The following is an 18,338-nucleotide window of genomic DNA, read 5'->3' as shown; positions in this document are numbered from 1 at the left end:
CTTCTCAAGAGATATACAGACACACAACTTCAGGGTTATTAAAAAGATTGAAATCAGAGGCAGAGAGAAACAATATCCAGTAATTGATGCTTCTACTACAATCAGGAGAGCATAATTGCTTTTTCAACACCTCTCAAGTTTTAGAAAGAGAATTTCAGATCTCTCTTCTTGTATATGTCACATTAGTATTACTGATGTGCATATTTTCAATTTAGACTTGATTTTGATGTTATAGAATAGTAAGAAAAGCAAGTTGTAGAAGTTGTAGAATATAGAAAGCCACTACAGCAATAATTGGAGCCACAATCAACTTAACATCAGGTTTTTAAATGAAAATTTAGAAATGTTGAAATCCAATACCAGGATGGAAAAGGCAATAAAAAGTAATTAAAACATGAACTTCCTAACTTGCAATATAAATATATCTTTTTGAAATTATTTAAAATATTATTATTTTTTCAAATTCCTTTAAGTGCTTACTACTACTGTCAACAATTCATTTAGAAACCATTCCCTTTGGGCATGTTAAACTTGTTCTTTGTTATGGAGGTATGGAGAATACATACTGAGTGTGAAGGTCTTGTGATTTTTGAACAGTAGGATCCTGAGCATCTTTGCATTGCTTTTAAGTAACTCCTGATTCTGGGGAGAACATAATTCTGATTATGCAACCTCTTTCTTCAGACTACACAATATCTATTTTACAAAACCAATGGATCCCTTCCATCATCATTACTTTGGTATGTTCTGGATGGAGAGAGAACAGAATTTCTTAATGTATGGCTTTCAGGTCTCCTAACTATTAGACTTTTTATTGTCAAATCTTATGATCAGTTGCCCATATCAATTAAGCATCTTAAATCAGGTGATTTACAAGCAGCAAGAATTTAGAAATTATCTATTGATCATTGAAAAGCCTTTTTTTTAATCCTTAGCATCAATATTGTGTATTGGTTCCAGGGTAGAAGAATGTTTAGGGGAAAGCAGTTGGGGGCTAAGTGACTTGCCCAGAGTCACACAGCTAGGAAGTATCTGAGGTCAGATTTGAACCTCGGACCTCCCATCTCTATGTCTCCCATCACTAAGCCACTAGCTGCTCCGGCCAAAGCTTCTTAATAACTTTCTATTCCAATCTGAATGTCATAGTAAAGGAGGAAGGCTTTATGCTAGCATTAAGACCAATATGAAATCAAAATAAGTTACTTTCTCCTTTGCCTTTCTTTCCACCTTACAGGGAGTTACAGAGTCTGTGCCCAGTGTCTAGGAAGAATCTTTTTTCCCTAAAAGAATGATAGAAAAACGGATTTGTCTGGCTACTTAACATGCACAGAAATGAAAAAAGCAATGGAGAGACAGATGGCATGTGTTCATAGGTTACATAAATGACAAAGAAGGAATTCTGCAGGAGAGGGCATGAAGGATGTCATCTGAAAATTGTATGATTAGTTAAAAGTAAAGAGAGTAAAGAGGTTGATCACATAGCAAGAGTAAGAGGTAACTATTGGACAATGTGCTTTATGGAGATCCAAGAAGTCAATAAAACAAAATAGTGGATTCCGTTTGGTGGATATTTAAAGGGACATGGACAAGAGCATCTCAGTATTGGCATCTATGGAGGGGCTGCAATCTCTGTATTTGGATAGAATACTTACATTGGCAAGATCAAAGATGCGTTGATGCATTTAAGAATACAAATGCAAACAGTCAGTAGAGGGCTTTGTATTGGTGCAGCTAGGGATACAGAAAAGCTAAAGACCTGAAATTTACTCACAAGGAACTTGGGACATACAAGAATTTGAAAAGTCAAATGACAACAAAATAGTTATTACATTTCAGAATTATTAAGTGATAAAAATTATAATAGTTAATATTATATAGGTTTGAAGATGGCAAAATGTTTTATAATATGTTATTTTCATTTGATGAGGTTGGGTGACTTGTACAGCATCATGCAGTTAATAAGTGTAAGAAGTATGATTGGAATTCAGGTCTTCTTGACTCTAAGCCCAGCATTCTTACAGTGAAGCATTATAAATACTAATACTATAAGAGTTAGTCTGTAATTAATATTGCCATTTTCAATTCTTTGTTGGAACTATAATCCTATTGTTATGAAAATTCCTTTCTTCTATCTAAATAACAATCAATTTATACCTCATTCTTTGTAAGACTTAACTATGTGTTCCCATGAATCTCCATGGGGGCAATCACCCATCACTGTGGAAATCTTCCTCTGGGTATATTAACATTTTGTAGGTAATCAGAGTAGCAGATGGCTGTCCAATTCTTATTCTGCTCTCTATCTGGGTTCATATCCTAGAAATCTGCTTCATCCAACTTTGTAAATAGAAATCCACTAACTCCTCATTCTATTCAGATATGAGCTATTTCTTCCCATAAATCATCTATGGGGCAGCTATTCATCATTGTGGAGATCTTGGTATTTTAACATTATGTGCATGAGCAGAATAAGCCATCCAGTTGGTATCCTTTGCTCTTTACTACATAATTGGCCCATGGCCTTTTCTGGTCTTACATCTCTTAAGTGAGGTAATTTATGCCACTTTTCCTGTCCAATTCATGATTATCAATATTCTGCAATCTATATACACTTACCATATATCTCTACTACATTGCTTTTTGGGTGAAACTTACAGTCCATTCTTTGGGTATTCAGGTATTTTCCAATTCAGTCAGTCAACAAATGAACATTTATCAAATGCCTATATTCCAGGCACTGTGCTAAGTTCTGAAGATATGAATATAAATAAAAAGAAAGAATGTCACTTCCTTCAAAGAGCTTACAATCTAATGTGGGAGGACATCATTCAAAAGGAAGCTGAAAAGCAGAGAGAGTGGAAAGACATTCAGTATGGAAGGAATGATGGAGAATTCTGGAGAAGTCCAAAATCAGTGTAGCTGGTGGGAAAGGTAGAGACTGCTTTCCTTAAATAGAGTCCCTAGAACCCACGGTTCTGCCCTCTAATGATAGGGGCAGAAGGCACTAACAAGATGTGAGTACGAAATAGATTCAATCTTGCAGCATGATACGATTTCCCAATGCTGAGTTTCCTGGGGAAGAGAAACATACTGGTGAGATCCAGAGAAATCCAAAAGCAATGTAGCTTTTAAGAAATAGCTACATTCAGACATGAAGCCTCACTAGAAGAATACTGATGTTAAAAAGATGGGTTCTTTGTTCCAGCACTTAATCCACTATGCCACATAGCTGTGTTCTTTATTAGCTAATATCAAGCTCAGATACTCCCTGGATTCAGCAAATCTCAGGATCCTAGATCTACAACTAAACAGAACCACAAAGGTCATCTAGTCCTACCCCTCTCTTATTCAGACTTAGGAAGGTTTTGACTTACTCAAGATCACATAGGTAGCCAGCTATAGATAGAGCTGAGGTTTGAACCCAGGCCTTCTAACTCCAGATTCAATGATCTTTGCATTATGACACATACAATTACCTGAGAAAATAGGTTCTGAGTCACAGTAAACCTAGTACTGAGGACTTCTGTGCAGTCAAGTTGATCTGAGGATAAATTACCTTAATATCATCAAACTTGCCATCTTAATATGTTTACTATATCTTGCTGCTGTTCAATTGTTTTCAGATGTGTCTTGACTCTTTGTAACCCCATCAGGGGTTTTCTTGACAAATATACTAGAGTGGTTTGCCATTTCCTTTTCCAACTTAATTTACAGATGAGAAACTGAGGCAAACAGGGTTAAGTGACTTGCTCAGGGTCCCACAGCTAGCAAATGTCTGAGACTGGCTTTGAATTGATGAACATGAGTCTTCATGATTCCAAGCTGAGGATTCTCTCCACGGCCCCACCTAACTGTCCTTACCATGGCTTATGGACTCTTAAACACTCTAAAAACAGATAGGGTCACTTGGAGGTAGCACCAGAGCCTTAGGGTACTCTGAGCAGCCCCCTAATCAGTCTAGAAGCTTAGAGTCAGAGTAGCAGAACAAGTTTGTGGTAACTGCATGGACAGCTACCCATGACATACTTCAAATAGTTCCATTGAGCTTGTATAACCTATTCCTTAGGAAAGCGCCAAAAAGATCCCTACTGCTTATATTTTAAACCTCCATGCAATGTCCACAAGAGATGATACTATATCAGAGATCCAAGGCATCATCGGTATTGCCATTTAAACTTTGGGAAGTAGAATACTATGGAAGGCTTTATCACAGGAGACCAATGAGAGGTGAAAATGAGCATGCACACATATGTCAAAAGGAGTTGCTAAAATTTTGAGACCTGTCATTTTTTTTTGGAATGTTCGGGACTTTTTTCAAGTTAAGTATTCATCTTTCAGCCAACAGGAGCCATTCTCCACATTGTGTTGATGTCCTAATGTCTCAGCCACCTAAATTCATGCCAAATATTGCAGAAAGCCCTGGGGGAGTTCCCAAGTGGTGTCATCTTATCATATCTTGTAGACATATGTGTGTGAGTTTGATGGACTTTGACCATCACTAAACTAAATGAAAAAAATAAGCTTTTCAGAATTCAAAATAAACACGTATTTATGGATATTTATTGGGGGCCAAATTGAATAATAGGTAAGAAAATGACCTCTGATCTTTCAAATGCAAGTAGAACAACATTGGCATGGCACACATGGGGGAACGAGTAGCATTTCATGGGGAAGAATTAACTTAGATTTTTTTTTCAGTTAAATAAGTTCAAGAATCACGTATTTTGAGTTGGAAGGGTCTAAATCTCTATTTTTACCAACAAGGAAACTGACATTTAAACAGAGGTTAAGTTGTATGACCAAAGATGACAGAGTTATTAATTATCAGAGTTATTAATTATTCAGCCTTAGATTTTTTTATTCCAAGATGGATACTCTGAGGGATAAAGATCTCCAAATATATTGCTATTCCTCACTCACCTCTTGCCCCTATTCTTGCCAAGAGATAAAACTTGGAGATTGCTATGAATACCATAGGAACAAAATAAAGAGACATGTCAAAGTTCACTGTTGTGGTTATTTGGGCCATTATTAAGATCACTCTAAAGCTGGATTTTATTTATGAAATGATAAAAAATTTTCTTGAGACCTATAATATCTTCAGCCAATAGGAGAAAAAATTACTGACTTGTTTTGAGAGTTTTGTTCCTTTTCTAGGTACATGGATTTCTTCCCAGTGCCTTCCAATGTAACTACTGACTTTCTATTTGAGAAAAGTGCCAATTACTTTCATTCAGAAGAAGCTCCCAAGCGAGCAGCATCTCTGGTCCCCAAGGCCAAGATCATTACCATTCTCATTGACCCCTCAGACCGAGCATATTCCTGGTACCAGGTATGAATAAAACTGACAGGTAATGTTGGTATAATGCTTTACATTTCATAAGGTTCTTTGTGGCAAGGAATCCAAATATATTGTAAAGAGGACTGGCCCTTTAGTCAGATGACAATGGGTTGCAATCTAAGCCCTGACACTTTTGTATGATTTTTGACAAGTGGCTTATTTCCCTTGGTTGAGTTTTCTCACTTCTAGATTTTATAGTAGGTGGCCCCCTAAGATATTTTCCAACTCTATATCAGAATTGGGGTCCATGAACATTTTTTACAAATGTTTTAATGACTGAATTTCAGTATAATTGATTTCCTTTGTAATCCTACAAATTGTATTTTATGAATTTAAAAATAATATCCTGAGAAAATGCCTCCCCCAAAAGGGTAAGAGCCATCCTCTTGATCTGTGAAATCTTTTAGATAGCAATCATTGGAGGAGGAAATTTAGTCACTCCATCGCTATGGTAGGATTACAGGATTAGAAAAAGAAGAAAAAAACACATAAGTATTTTTTTTTCACAAAAATAAGGATGAATTTTATTTTTAATGTATTTTTCTCTTAGTAAATATATTTGCTTGAAAGCAAGAACATTTATTGATCCCTTTAAGGTTTGTAAAGCACTTTAAACTCAACATCTCTTGATCCTCACAATACTGTAAAAGAAATGCTATTATTACACATATTTTATAGATGTAAAAATTGAGTCTGAAAGAGATTAAGTGACTTGCCCAGGGAAACTCCTAATAAATGCCTGAATCATGAACTATGTCTATGTTCTCTGACCCCAGTTTTATTGCTCCATCCATTCTGCCAAATTTTTATCCACATAGGATTGATTGTCCATGAAATAGGTTGTTTGCACAATCTTAAAAAGTACAGTGGAGGACATTTTGCCCAACCTCTTTATTTTACAAATGAGGAAAGTGGGGCCCAGGGAGTTTAAGTTATACAAAGTCACACAGTTATTATCAGATTCAGAAATTAAATGCAGTTTCTCCAACTCCAGAGTTGCTGCTTTTTTCCCCTACTATAGTAGCCTGCCTCCTGTGGGTCCAGATCTTTGAATTTCTGCATTTTTAAAAATTAAAAGCTTTACAATCCATTACCTTTTGAATTCCTTATCAAATCCATGTGTGATAAGTAACTATATAACTTTGAAAGAGAATAGAAAGTATATTTTAAGAGTTTAAGTGACTCCCTGAGCTTGATGGAAAGATAGAGCCAAAATCTAAGATAACAATTCTTCATCCCTGGGAGTTCAACCTTTGAGCTCACTGAATCACAGCATCTCTCTTCTGCAGCATGCTCTTCTTAAGCACCAGGGAGCTAGCGCTTTGTGTATATAATGCTTATCAGAGAAACAGACAGCAGGAGATGATGCTTTCCTCTGTAACAACTTAATGGACCTTCCTTGAATATATGGTACTTGGTTAGTAAACAAGTTAAAGGACAACTCTGATATTTTAATCACTAAATGAAAAAGTAAATTGAAAAGCAATTTAAATTAAATATGAATCCATTTTGTGAGGTCAGCATCTCCGAAGCACTCATTTTTGTGATGGAAAATATCTGCTTTATGGTAAAAATGTATTTGACATATCACTAACATTTCCAGCCTTGGCTAGGCAGCCCAGATGTAATCAGCATTCAATAATCTTGGGAGAAAAGCTCCAGGCAGCTCTTCCTTATCAGCAGTAATAGAAGATGGGGAAATCATGTAAAATTGGAAAGTCACAGAAAAATTCAAGACCCTCGTATTGTTCATTAGTTAAAGGCTATCCTCACACCATTTTTTTTAAAACCAGAAGAGTTGACAAATAGCAAAGCTGACTGATGGGAGTCTCAGTCCCCTCTCCTACATTCACAGCTTCTGATGAAAGTAGTAATGAGCATATAAATGGCCAGAAGGCAAATAACAAGAGGGTGAAGGAAATTTAAGTAGCAGAATCATTGACTTACTGAATAATTAAGGCTTGACTGAAAAATGATCCATCAGGACTTGAAAATGATAAGCTGTTTTAAGTATTATAAATAACCAAACTCGTCCACAGTAGTACAAGACAGGCTAAAGGAATACTAATAGCTTATATTTATAGAGCACATTATGGCCTAAAATACAGTGGCATTCATGTGAATTCATTTAATCTGCTCCAACAATCTTGTGATATCTGTTTATAAGAGTCGGGAATATTATTTTACAAAAAAAGAAACTAAGGCTCAGAAAATCAAACAAACTTTGTTTCTGGTCAAATGACTATGAAGTGCCATCCAGAATAGGAACCCACTTAAGGGAGTATCTGCATTGGGGAGATTGCAGGTCTGTCAAAGAGTCAAATTCACAAAATGCCTTACCATTAGAAAGATTTTAAGTCTCACAGGATGTATGAGGGAAAAAATCCTAGAGGTTTCTGAGGGGGTAGGTTTAGCGTTTTTGTAATAGAAAAGTGTCTTCTACTGTAACAAATATATTACAAGGTAAAGAGAAAGCATTTGATAGTACTTGAGTAAGACATTGTATGTAGAATAAGAATTAGTCCTGTGATTACAGTGGTATAAGGAACTCCCAAGTGAGAAAGATCCCTTCATCAGTAAAAGTCAATGCCTTCTCTTCATTTCAAAAAAAATTTTTATTTTGAACCTATTATGTGCTCAGCACAGGGGATACAAAAGCCATAGAGATACTTTATGGTCTTAGAGAATTGGCTAGAGACAATAGGCACTGAGAGGTTAAGTGACTTGCCCAGGGTTACAAAGTCAATATGTATGTATCACATCAAGGTTTTACATCTAGGTTTTCTTGGTTTTGAAGTCAGCCTTCTAGCAAATATTTCATGCTGCCTCTCATGCTTGGTATGTAATGCAATCTGAGTATATTACAAAGAATACTAAGGAACTTAAAAAGCAATACATCTTTTTGAATTCATTTTCTAGGGAAATGTAATTTTCCTTTATAAAATCATTCTCAAATAAAATTGCTTAAAGGATGCTATCAATAGAATTTTAGCACATTTACAGAGAAGTCTCCAAGTTTATATTCATGCCAGTGGCATGCCTTTGAAGCCATTGTTCCCAGGAAGGTATTTCCAAAAAGCTATTCTCAGCCTTTTATTAATTGCAAAACATATTATATTCTTTTCCTGAGAAAAGGTTTTTCCTTCCACATCTGATCTCCTCCCAAAGATTTGCTTATCCTTGCTTTTAACTGGAATTGAGATGACTTTCATTTTTCCATGTAGCATCAGCGATCACATGAAGATCCAGCAGCTCTGAAATTCAGCTTTTACCAGGTGATCACAGCTGGTCCCCGAGCTCCCTCGGAGCTGAGAGTGTTACAAAAGAGATGCCTGGTACCTGGCTGGTATTCTACTCATATAGAAAGATGGTTAACTTATTTTCCTCCATTTCAGGTATGTTGATGTATCATTTTACAGCATGTTAAAATATAATTCACTTTACAGCTTTGGTTCTTGGCCCAAAAGAAAGAGGAATAAGGAAAGTGGAGATGGGAAGGTGCTTTTGCATGTTTTTACTTTCTCAATGATTATCAAGAATTTCAAATAATATTAGCATGTCATGGGAGTATAAAAAACTAGATGGAAAATCAATCAACAAGTATTTTTAATTGTTCATGATATGTCAGGCCTTTTCCTAAGTCAGTGATGGGCAACTTTTGAGCTTGGTGTGTCAAAATTCACCAAAAAAACGAGCATAACTCAGGTAGTGTGTCACTTTAAGAAAAAAACCATAATTTCACAATATTTATAGTTTAAATAACAAAAATGTATAATTGAAATATATAACTATTTAATAAACCAAAATAGGTAAATTAATATAGGTAGAATTGTCATCTATTGTGCACAAAGTGTCTACACTAAACTACAAAAAATGTTTCATCCTCAGCATGTGACCCGAATACTTCAATACTTCTCTGTATGCGTCTGTGTGTCATCAAAAATGGCTAAGTGTGTCAGTGCTGACACGCGTGTCATAGGTTTGCCATGACCATCCTAAGTACTAGAACAAATTAAATTAAATTGAAGACATTTAAAATATTTTAAAACAAATTAACAAAAATTAAAACAAAAATACTCCCTATAGTCAAAGAGATAGAAAAGGTTTAATTATCTGAGTTATCAATTTTTTTCACCAAAGATTATCTATATTTTATATTTTCTTAGTTTCTTCTATTTTAAATGTTCCAAAATTAGCTGATATCCTTATCCTTATTCAGGCAAAAGTGACATACTTTTTCTTAACCATTAGACTTAATTTGGCTTTATTTCACCTTTGAACCACTAAGTGCCTTCTGATCAACCGTTTTTGCTCAGTTTTGTTATTGTTATTCTTTTTAAAAACATACTATTCAAAGACATGTGATGGTAAATCGGCAAAAGGAAAATGAACAAGAGAGGTGTGAAGTTCATCAAAAAAATTATGTAGTTCAGTCGTAGTGAAGCCAAAGAGTAGAAGCATAATAGCATATGAACTCTCAGGTTTAGCTAGGAAAGGATTCTAGGTCATCTTTCAGTTTATAATATCAAGATGTAAATGAAGAAGAACTAGTAGAAGGAGAAAACTGATGAAAGCCAAGACCAGACTTCTTACATCAGCTCTGCCAGCAATTAACTCTGTGACATGAAGATAAAACACTTTTTTTTTCATTTTACATTTTTCCTTCATATGAAGATTAGACAATGGATAGAAAAAGTTAAAAGGATAATACAAGTATAGCATTTATAAAAAGCCATCCTTGAAATGTTTCCAGGATGGCAGATAGATAGATTCCATCATTATAATTATGATTAGATCCCAAGCAACAAGGAAGAGAATGAAAATTTAAAAAAGGAGACAGTAACAGTAGAATCTGATCACACAATCAAGGGACAAACAATGGAGGAGCTAGAAAGAAACTCAGAGGCCATCTAGTTCATTTTCTGCTAAAGATACCTACATATATATGTATGTGTGGGTATACACACACACACACACAAGTACATGCATGAAATAAAAATTGTAATATGCAATGTGAATGTGTGTGTATATATATGGGTGTGGGTGTACATATATATGTATACTTAAAAACAGCAAAGAAATAACATTGTCATCCAACTTGAATCATTGATAAATGCCTATTTTGAAACAAGACTCTTACTTCAGGCACATGAACTTTATTTTGTTTTAAAATTTTGATAAAATATAATTAATCTCCTCTGCAATCCTAAGCATTTCATTTTATGCATTTAAAACATTATTCTGAGAAGGGGTCCATAGATTTTGTCAAACTCCCAGACTGTGTATTACATACATCATTCTTTTCCTCAGTGTTATTTTCTAGGTTGTTACTACAACAATGGCTACTTGACATTGACATGTGTGCACATGTGTAAATATATGTCCAAACATGCATGCTCAAATTATATATTTATATGCATGCATATATACACATATGTAGTTCAGTATGAATTTCTTGGAACAAAGTAAAATAATTAAATTATTGACACATACAATAAACTTTACAGTTTCTATATTTTTATTAAAGCTTTTACTATGCAATACATCCCCCTTTTGTCATAACCACTTCTTTTACATAATTTGTCATTGAGTTCATAAGATTTTGACATGTATTTTTCACCCTTTCTCATGAAACTACTTTTATCCCATTAGATATTTTAAGATATTTTAGCCTCTGCTAAATGATCACCTTTTTTCCAAATCTAGCCTTGCCCATAGCCTGAAAATGTTCAGTGTGTAATTTAAGAATTAGTTCTCAGGGAACAGTTTATTTCAATCTCATAGATAAATTTCCTAACATTTTATTTTGTGTGGGGCATGATAGAAAGGCTTTTCCCCCCATTTTTTATTTTTTCAGTTCCATGCAGAATCAATTTTTAATAATCGTTTTCTGACATTTTAAAATTCAGATTTTCTCCCTTCCTATCCTGCCTGCTCATCCCTGCTATAATGAATAATCTGATGTAGATTATTCTTGTACTATCATGTGACACATATTTCCACAGTGCTCATCTTATGATAGAAGACACATATCACCCATACAATGGAAATCTCATGAAGGAAATATAAATGGAAGATGGCTGGTACAAAGTCTTATTGTAGAATGCCCTTTCTCTTTGCAAAATTCTTTAATTTTGAAACAGCATTTACCAGAGCCTATCTTCTTACAATGAGAACAAAATTTCAAGGCCCAGAGGAAGAAAAAGAAATGACCGAAACTTTTTGGTGGATAGTCTGATGAAAATGTACAGTTTTATACACTCATCAGGGTTCCATCTCACAGTGTTAGTAATCTTTAATGAAAAATGTGCTTCATCAGTAAAAGTTACCTTTTCCCAATCATCAGTCCTCCAGAATTGGTATTAGCTTGTCTACATTAAGCATTTTTTTTCCTTCATGCATCAATTTATGTAATGGTTAGTAGGCTTTTGTTTATTTGTTACTGGTTTACATGCTCCTCTTCCAGGTATAACAAACCTATGTCAAACTACAAGGTAAATAAACAATGACTTCTCCAGTTTCCTAGTCTTTCTAAATGTCTTTACTTGTCTTCCGTGGATGAATTAAGCTATTTTGCAGTAATCATTTCTTAATATTTTACACCGTTTTTATTTTCAACTGTACTTAATGCTTCTTGGAGAGTTTCACTGTGGGATTAAATGATCTTTAAAATAACTGAGTATACACCAACAGCCAGTGCAATATCTCTATCAGTCACTGAAGTGTGATCTTTAAGAAATGTAGCTTTTATACGTTTCCTTGGGGGTAATCCATTCTTCACAAGCACAAAACTAGACACAAAAAATGAGAGCAATTAAATGTGTATGGAATAAAGTTTAATAATGAACTGAGAACTAAGGAAAGATGGAGAAACCATTTTAATTCCTAATTTTCAACACAGGGTCAGGCATTCTGAGGCAATTTAGTATAAATAGAGGCACGCATTTACACCCACATATCTATTGCTATCATAAAATGAAACCACATAAATATTATTGCATGGTCCAAATAATTCACATGCCACTATATTCATATATAAATATTTATACATACATACTCCACACAATGATTTTCATATGCATTATTTTCTCCACATTTCTAAATTCTTAATCTGTCAACTTTCTTCTCTGCACTTAATGTTTGTATTACTTCCCAGATCATAAAATATTTGTGAACGACAGCCAAATATTCTGAATGGGTGCTTCAACTATATTTTAGTTTAGGCAGTTGAGAAATTGAATGTTGTATAATTATAATGATCAAGCTCAGTCCCAGAAAAGAATTGCTGAATGCACCAGAAAAAAATCATGTAAGACCAAAAAACATCAGAACATAAGGGATGATGAAAGGGGAAGAGAGGCAGTTTTAGGCTCTACATAAGGAATTATTTTCTTGGAGGGAGACTTTACCAAAATATAAATTGTATATGACTGTATTTCAAGAGGCTATGGGTTTCTCTGTCATTTGAAATCATGTAGTAAAGTTGCAAAGTCAGAATGGCCATTCATCTGAGATGATTTAAAGATAGAGGATTTCCAACCAACTGCAAGTTGCATTCAGTGGCCTCTTAGTTCCTTCCAAACACACTGACTTACTATCATTCTAACATTAAAATTAGTCATTAATAAAAATGACAAGTAAAGCCAATCTTGCAAATCTCTTCACTTCCTAGAAATGAATTTGCCATGTAATTTTTTGTTATTTCTAATCTCAAGAAGCTTATGTTTTAAAAATGGATTATATATTTCTTTTATTTGTTCTCTCATCTCCTTCTTGCGCCCATTCAGTTACTTATTATTGATGGGCAGCAGTTAAGAACTGACCCTGCTACTGTCATGGACGATGTACAGAAGTTCCTGGGAGTATCTTCTCACTATAATTATTCAGAAGCTTTAACGTAAGTATATCTACTAATCAACTCACTTCTTTTTTATCAGGAAACTGATTGGGAAGTATTTATAAGATGGTACTATGGTACAGAGTTGGCTATTGCCTTCCAGGGTAATGATAGTAATTAGGTAATATGATGGATAGAGAAAACTAGGTATGGATCAGGAAGATTTGAATTAAAATCTCTCCTTAAATCTTAATTATTGTGTGACTTTGGGCAAGTTATTCAACCTCAGTTTCCTCAGTTATAAAATGGGGATAAAAAGGTTGTTGAGAAGATTAAATGAGATATTTGTAAAGTGCTTTGCACAATACCTGGTATGCCAAAATATGGCTCATTTTTCTATGATGGTCCATTAGATATGATCAATTAAAAAACTAAACAACCCTATGACCATACTTTCTTCATCCTTTCTGATTTCTATCAATTCAGCATACATGCATTATACACCTTCTAAGTGCATATGCCAGGAATTGGTCAGAGAAAGACAAAAATGGAATAGTCCTTGTCCTCAAGTATCTATTGTCCTAGTAAAAGAACTTTTAAAAATAGGTCTACACAAACACCCCAATAATTTTAGGAAAGAGAAAGCTTTAAAAACTTGTAGAATCAGCAAACAGTTTTGTGTATCTGTCCCTTACGTTGATCTAACAATTCTAAGAGATGGTGCTCAGGGAACAGTGAATTATAGGGGGAGAAGAACAAGCAGTGTAAAAATAGAGACAGAGAATATGAAATGTTGAGTTTATGGAAAATTTAGAAGGATACCTTGGCAAGAAGGTACAGTGTATAAAGGGGAGTAATAAAAAATAAGTATAAAAATACATGTTTGGATTTATCTTATAGACAATGGAGAGTCACTGAAGATTTTTGAGAGCACGGCTGATATGGTCAGATTTGAGATGAGACATGATTATTTCTAAAAAACATCAATGAAGAGAAAATGAAACATGTTGAATATATGTTATATAAAAGCAAATGCTATTTTCTCTCAGAGACAACTAAATAAATCAGTGGTTAAAACTTTGGATCTGAGGCCGAGACAACTAGTATTCAAATCTATCTGAAGATTTTTATTTAGCTGTGTAACCAGTTTTTCTTCTGGAAAATAACCCAAATATTGTTATATTATTATAATTGTAGTATTATATAATAATAATACTCTTAGGCTTGATGTAATGATGATGGTAACACTGTATTCATGAAGTTTTCTACAAAGATTAAAGAGCTACTTAAATAAGAGCTTCTTTTCATCATTAATCCAGAACCTTATTTACCAATATCATTTTCAAATCCTTCTATATCCCCCTGTTTTTTCATTATTTGAAGTTTTCAGATTTGAATCTATTTTTATAGAATCAATATGTGATATAGTCAGATTAAGATATCTTCCTATTTTGTATCAAGGGAAAAAACCTCCCAGATTTTGTTAAGATTTTACCTTACTGAAGGTATTTGATCCAATTTTCTTATTTCTTACTGAAAACTCTCCATATACCTGTGTATGTGTATGTTTATGATGTACACCAGGCTCTTTTAATACAGGTTAAAAATCTATTACAGTGAATTTCATTACACTGCAAATCTTCTAACAGTGAGAAATATGTCCAAATCTACTCAACAACATTTCATTTTGAGGTGCATTATATACAACAAAGTGTTTACAATCAAATAATATGGTTATCCCCTTGAAAATTATTACAACAAAAATTAGAATACATATTAGGAAAACAATACCAAAACCCATCCAAATTGAAGATAGTGTAGCATTTCTTAAGAAAAATCACTCAAAAAAATCACTAGAGAAATGGGAAAAAGCAGCACATCATTCTCCTACTGTCTGAAAAGAAAACAATTTTTAAAGAATTGGTAACAAGAAGCAAATGGAATTTTGGATTTCTTAAAAATTTGGAATTTTTGTAAAAACGTCTGAACCAATCCTTTCTGGAGTCACCAGCTAGTAAAGAGTATATCATCTTTTCTGTAGACATTCTACTCTATTTGCAGCCAATGACAGGGCATCAGTTGCAAAGTCTTCTTTGTATTCTTTGGTATTACTTATCTCAGGTATCATAGAGCAAGATGAACAACTGTGCCATAGCATCAAGTTTCCTGTTTTGCCTCTATTTCTCAGTTTTCTGTTCCTGAACCAAAAGGTAGCAGTCCAGCTGTATAACCTGTGGATCTTACTTAGAATAGATTTGTTATTTTCTGATAAAGTTATGAACCAAGCTTTAAAATAAATTGAAAAAGTTGGACTATTGATTAGTCCTATCTTATTTCTTAGCATGAGCTTTTTTTCCCTGTATTCAGTACTGTGTATAAATAGACCTTATCATCTTTTTTGTATCTTTTTCCTTATTTAAACTTAGAAGTGTGGGGAAAAAAAAGCTTTCTTTGACTTTCAAGGTCTTCTTTAGTTAAGTAGTGATTCAGAAAAACACCTGAAAAATATAACTTCCTCTTTCTATAACTCATACATGAAAGCACATGTAAAAGATACAATGTAATATAGTAGATTAGGGGACTTGATACCCTGGAAAGCTAAATTCTATTCATGCCCCCCTTCCCGCTTTTGACTTAGTTGTTACTTACCTTTGACTTTTTGGTTTTGTAAGCTTATAGAAAGCACTTTCAGTGTTTTCATTATCTGTATTAACTTAGACACATGACTTTAGTTATTTAAAATTTATTTGACTTTAAAGAAAATAGTAAAAAAAAAACCTAAGTGGTTTTGGTTTAAAATGGGAAATTTAAGTTTTTATTTTGCTTTTCAAGAATCTTAGGAAAGAACTTTTATTTGACTTTTATTTATTTATTAAAGAGGAAGGAAAAAGTCTCCATTTAGTGCTTTCAAGTTAGCTATTGTTTGGTCTTCTTAGTTTTTTTAAAGACCATATTACGAAACTGTAAGTTGGAGTTGAGGATTCTATAAAGACAATTTTTTTAAAGCCTGATCCTTGACCTACGCACTATGCATTTGTCTCCTCTGTAACTGCCTCAAGAGTCTGCCTCTCATTCATCTCTTTTGCCAAGAAGAGGCAATATAAACTTAAGAGAATAAAGATCAAAGCCAGTTGCTCTATATAAGAAACTGTAGGTTACTCTGCAGTTGGCATATGCCCAGCTGAAAATGTCCATTATGTGATTTTTCAAACTGTTTGGTACTCAATGGGTAGAATAGTACTGGAATATCTGCACAGAGAGAAAGCACAGCTTCCTCTTCAGTAGGTGTGTCTGAAATGTCCACCCTGCTGGTACAGAAAAATACAACTCCCTTTGGTTCCTTTTTTAATATGTTTCTTTGTCGGGCCTGGGTCTGCCCGTTGTACCTTAGATATGACGAATAGGTCATATCTTGTAGACTGTCTAGGAAGTTAGTATTATTGTCTTTGGTCAGTATTGCTTTCCCTTTATCCCAGTGTGCCACTTTCCAGTTGTTTTTATTTTTTTATTTTTTCATTTTTTTTATTTTTGTCCTCCCCCTTGATAAGTAGCTACTCTTGGTGACATAATTCTGATTGGCAGTATTTTATTGTCTTTGGACTTGTTTACAGTGGTAGTCAGTATATAAAGATATACTTAAGAAAATGCCATCTATACAAAAGGATCAGGAATGGAATACCTATATTTGACATCAATGATTTGTCCTATTGTTAAAAGTAAAGTATTGAAGCTTTACATGAGAAATTTAGTAAATTGGTCAGTAGCTTCTGATGCTTTCTCATTTGCCCTGCTTTTTTGGTGGGAGGCAAGATAATAATTTCATTTGTGGAATTTTTTTTTCTCCAGTGTTTGAGAGTCTTCTTCTTCTTGAGAAATAATCTCAAAATGCCTTTGAATTATTATTTCTTTGATGAAAACTTTATCTTCTTCTTGACATTTAAGGTAGAATTGCCAACCCCACCCCCAGATATTACAGGTCTCTGCTACCATGAATTTGAGGCATTTTTCTAACATTATGGACTTGATACTGTCCTAGAGTCAGTGAATATCTCCCAAATTCAAATCTGTTTCAATAGTGGTCAGAACAATTGATGAACATTTGATCTGTACCAAAAGTGTGAACATGGAAAAACAAGTGAGGCAAGATTGAGAATGGAAAAGAAACCATATGTGATTGAAAAATAAATTATTACCTCAACTTTAAGCTACAAACTATAACTCATGAGGCAAAAACCTCTATAGTACAAGTAGAGAAATATGAGTATGTACCCTTCTGTGCTGCCTAGGCCTTGGTTCCACTTCTGATAAGTGGATCTCTCAGAACTGAAGGTTCAGAGAAAAAAACTTCATTAATAACATTCAAATAACCCTAGATAAAAGCAATCTACGAAGTGCTATAAAGCAATCCACAGAGAGATAAAAAACAATTAGTAAGGAATTTCCCTGGAGTATGATGAGGTCCCTTCCTAATATGGTTTATATATTGTCCTTGCCCAAAGAACCCACAGCTGGACCCTAGATCAGTCAACGGGGGGTAAAATTAACTCAAACCGGCAGAGATATGCTTCTCAGAGAATGGTTTACAGCAACAGTGATTGGTAGCATGGGAATGTGGAAGAGTTAACTCAAGCCATCCCTGTTATTGCATTAATGTCATCCCCAAATATATTTCTTCTTCCTAGTCCTAGAGATCAGTTATGTAGAGCAGCATTGCCTATTGTGCCAGCAGATAGAAATGAGGTCACCTTTTATAAATGGTGATGCCAGAAACAAACCTTACCACTCTGTATTCAATATTCAGACAATTAACTGGCATTGTGAATAGTGTCAGGTCTGCAATCAGGAAGGATTCTTTTCTGGAGTTCAAATGTGACCTCAGGTACTAGCAATATGAAGCAGTGTGACACTGAGCAAGTCACATAAGTCACTTGGATATGGCAAGTGGTTTATATCTTGTAGACTGTGTTGGAAGTGAGCATTATTGTCTCTGGTCAGAATTGCCCTCCCTTCATCCCAATGTGCCACTTTTCAGTTTATCTGATTTTTGTCCTCCCCCTTGATAGTTACATAATTCTGATTTGGTAGTAGTCTGTTTTCTTTGGAATTGTTTAGAGTGGCTGTCAGTCTATATATATATATATGTATATATATATATATATA

The 18,338-nt window shown here is 34.3% G+C and overlaps 1 protein-coding gene across 1 annotated transcript in view; it reads left to right on the top strand.

Annotated features, from left to right (window-relative positions):
* Positions 1-18,338, top strand: part of LOC123251409 (bifunctional heparan sulfate N-deacetylase/N-sulfotransferase 3) — a 192,345-nt gene that overhangs the window by 167,510 nt on the left and 6,497 nt on the right. Inside the window, exons 9-11 of the mRNA XM_044680660.1 lie at positions 5,158-5,332; positions 8,566-8,736; positions 13,129-13,238. Coding sequence (XP_044536595.1) covers positions 5,158-5,332; positions 8,566-8,736; positions 13,129-13,238 — 456 coding nt within the window. The remainder of the gene's footprint in view (positions 1-5,157; positions 5,333-8,565; positions 8,737-13,128; positions 13,239-18,338) is intronic.

The sequence above is a fragment of the Gracilinanus agilis genome, chromosome 6, assembly GCF_016433145.1.
Source record: "Gracilinanus agilis isolate LMUSP501 chromosome 6, AgileGrace, whole genome shotgun sequence".
Taxonomy (NCBI): Eukaryota; Metazoa; Chordata; class Mammalia; order Didelphimorphia; family Didelphidae; genus Gracilinanus; species Gracilinanus agilis.
This window is presented reverse-complemented; position numbering and strand designations above follow the sequence as displayed.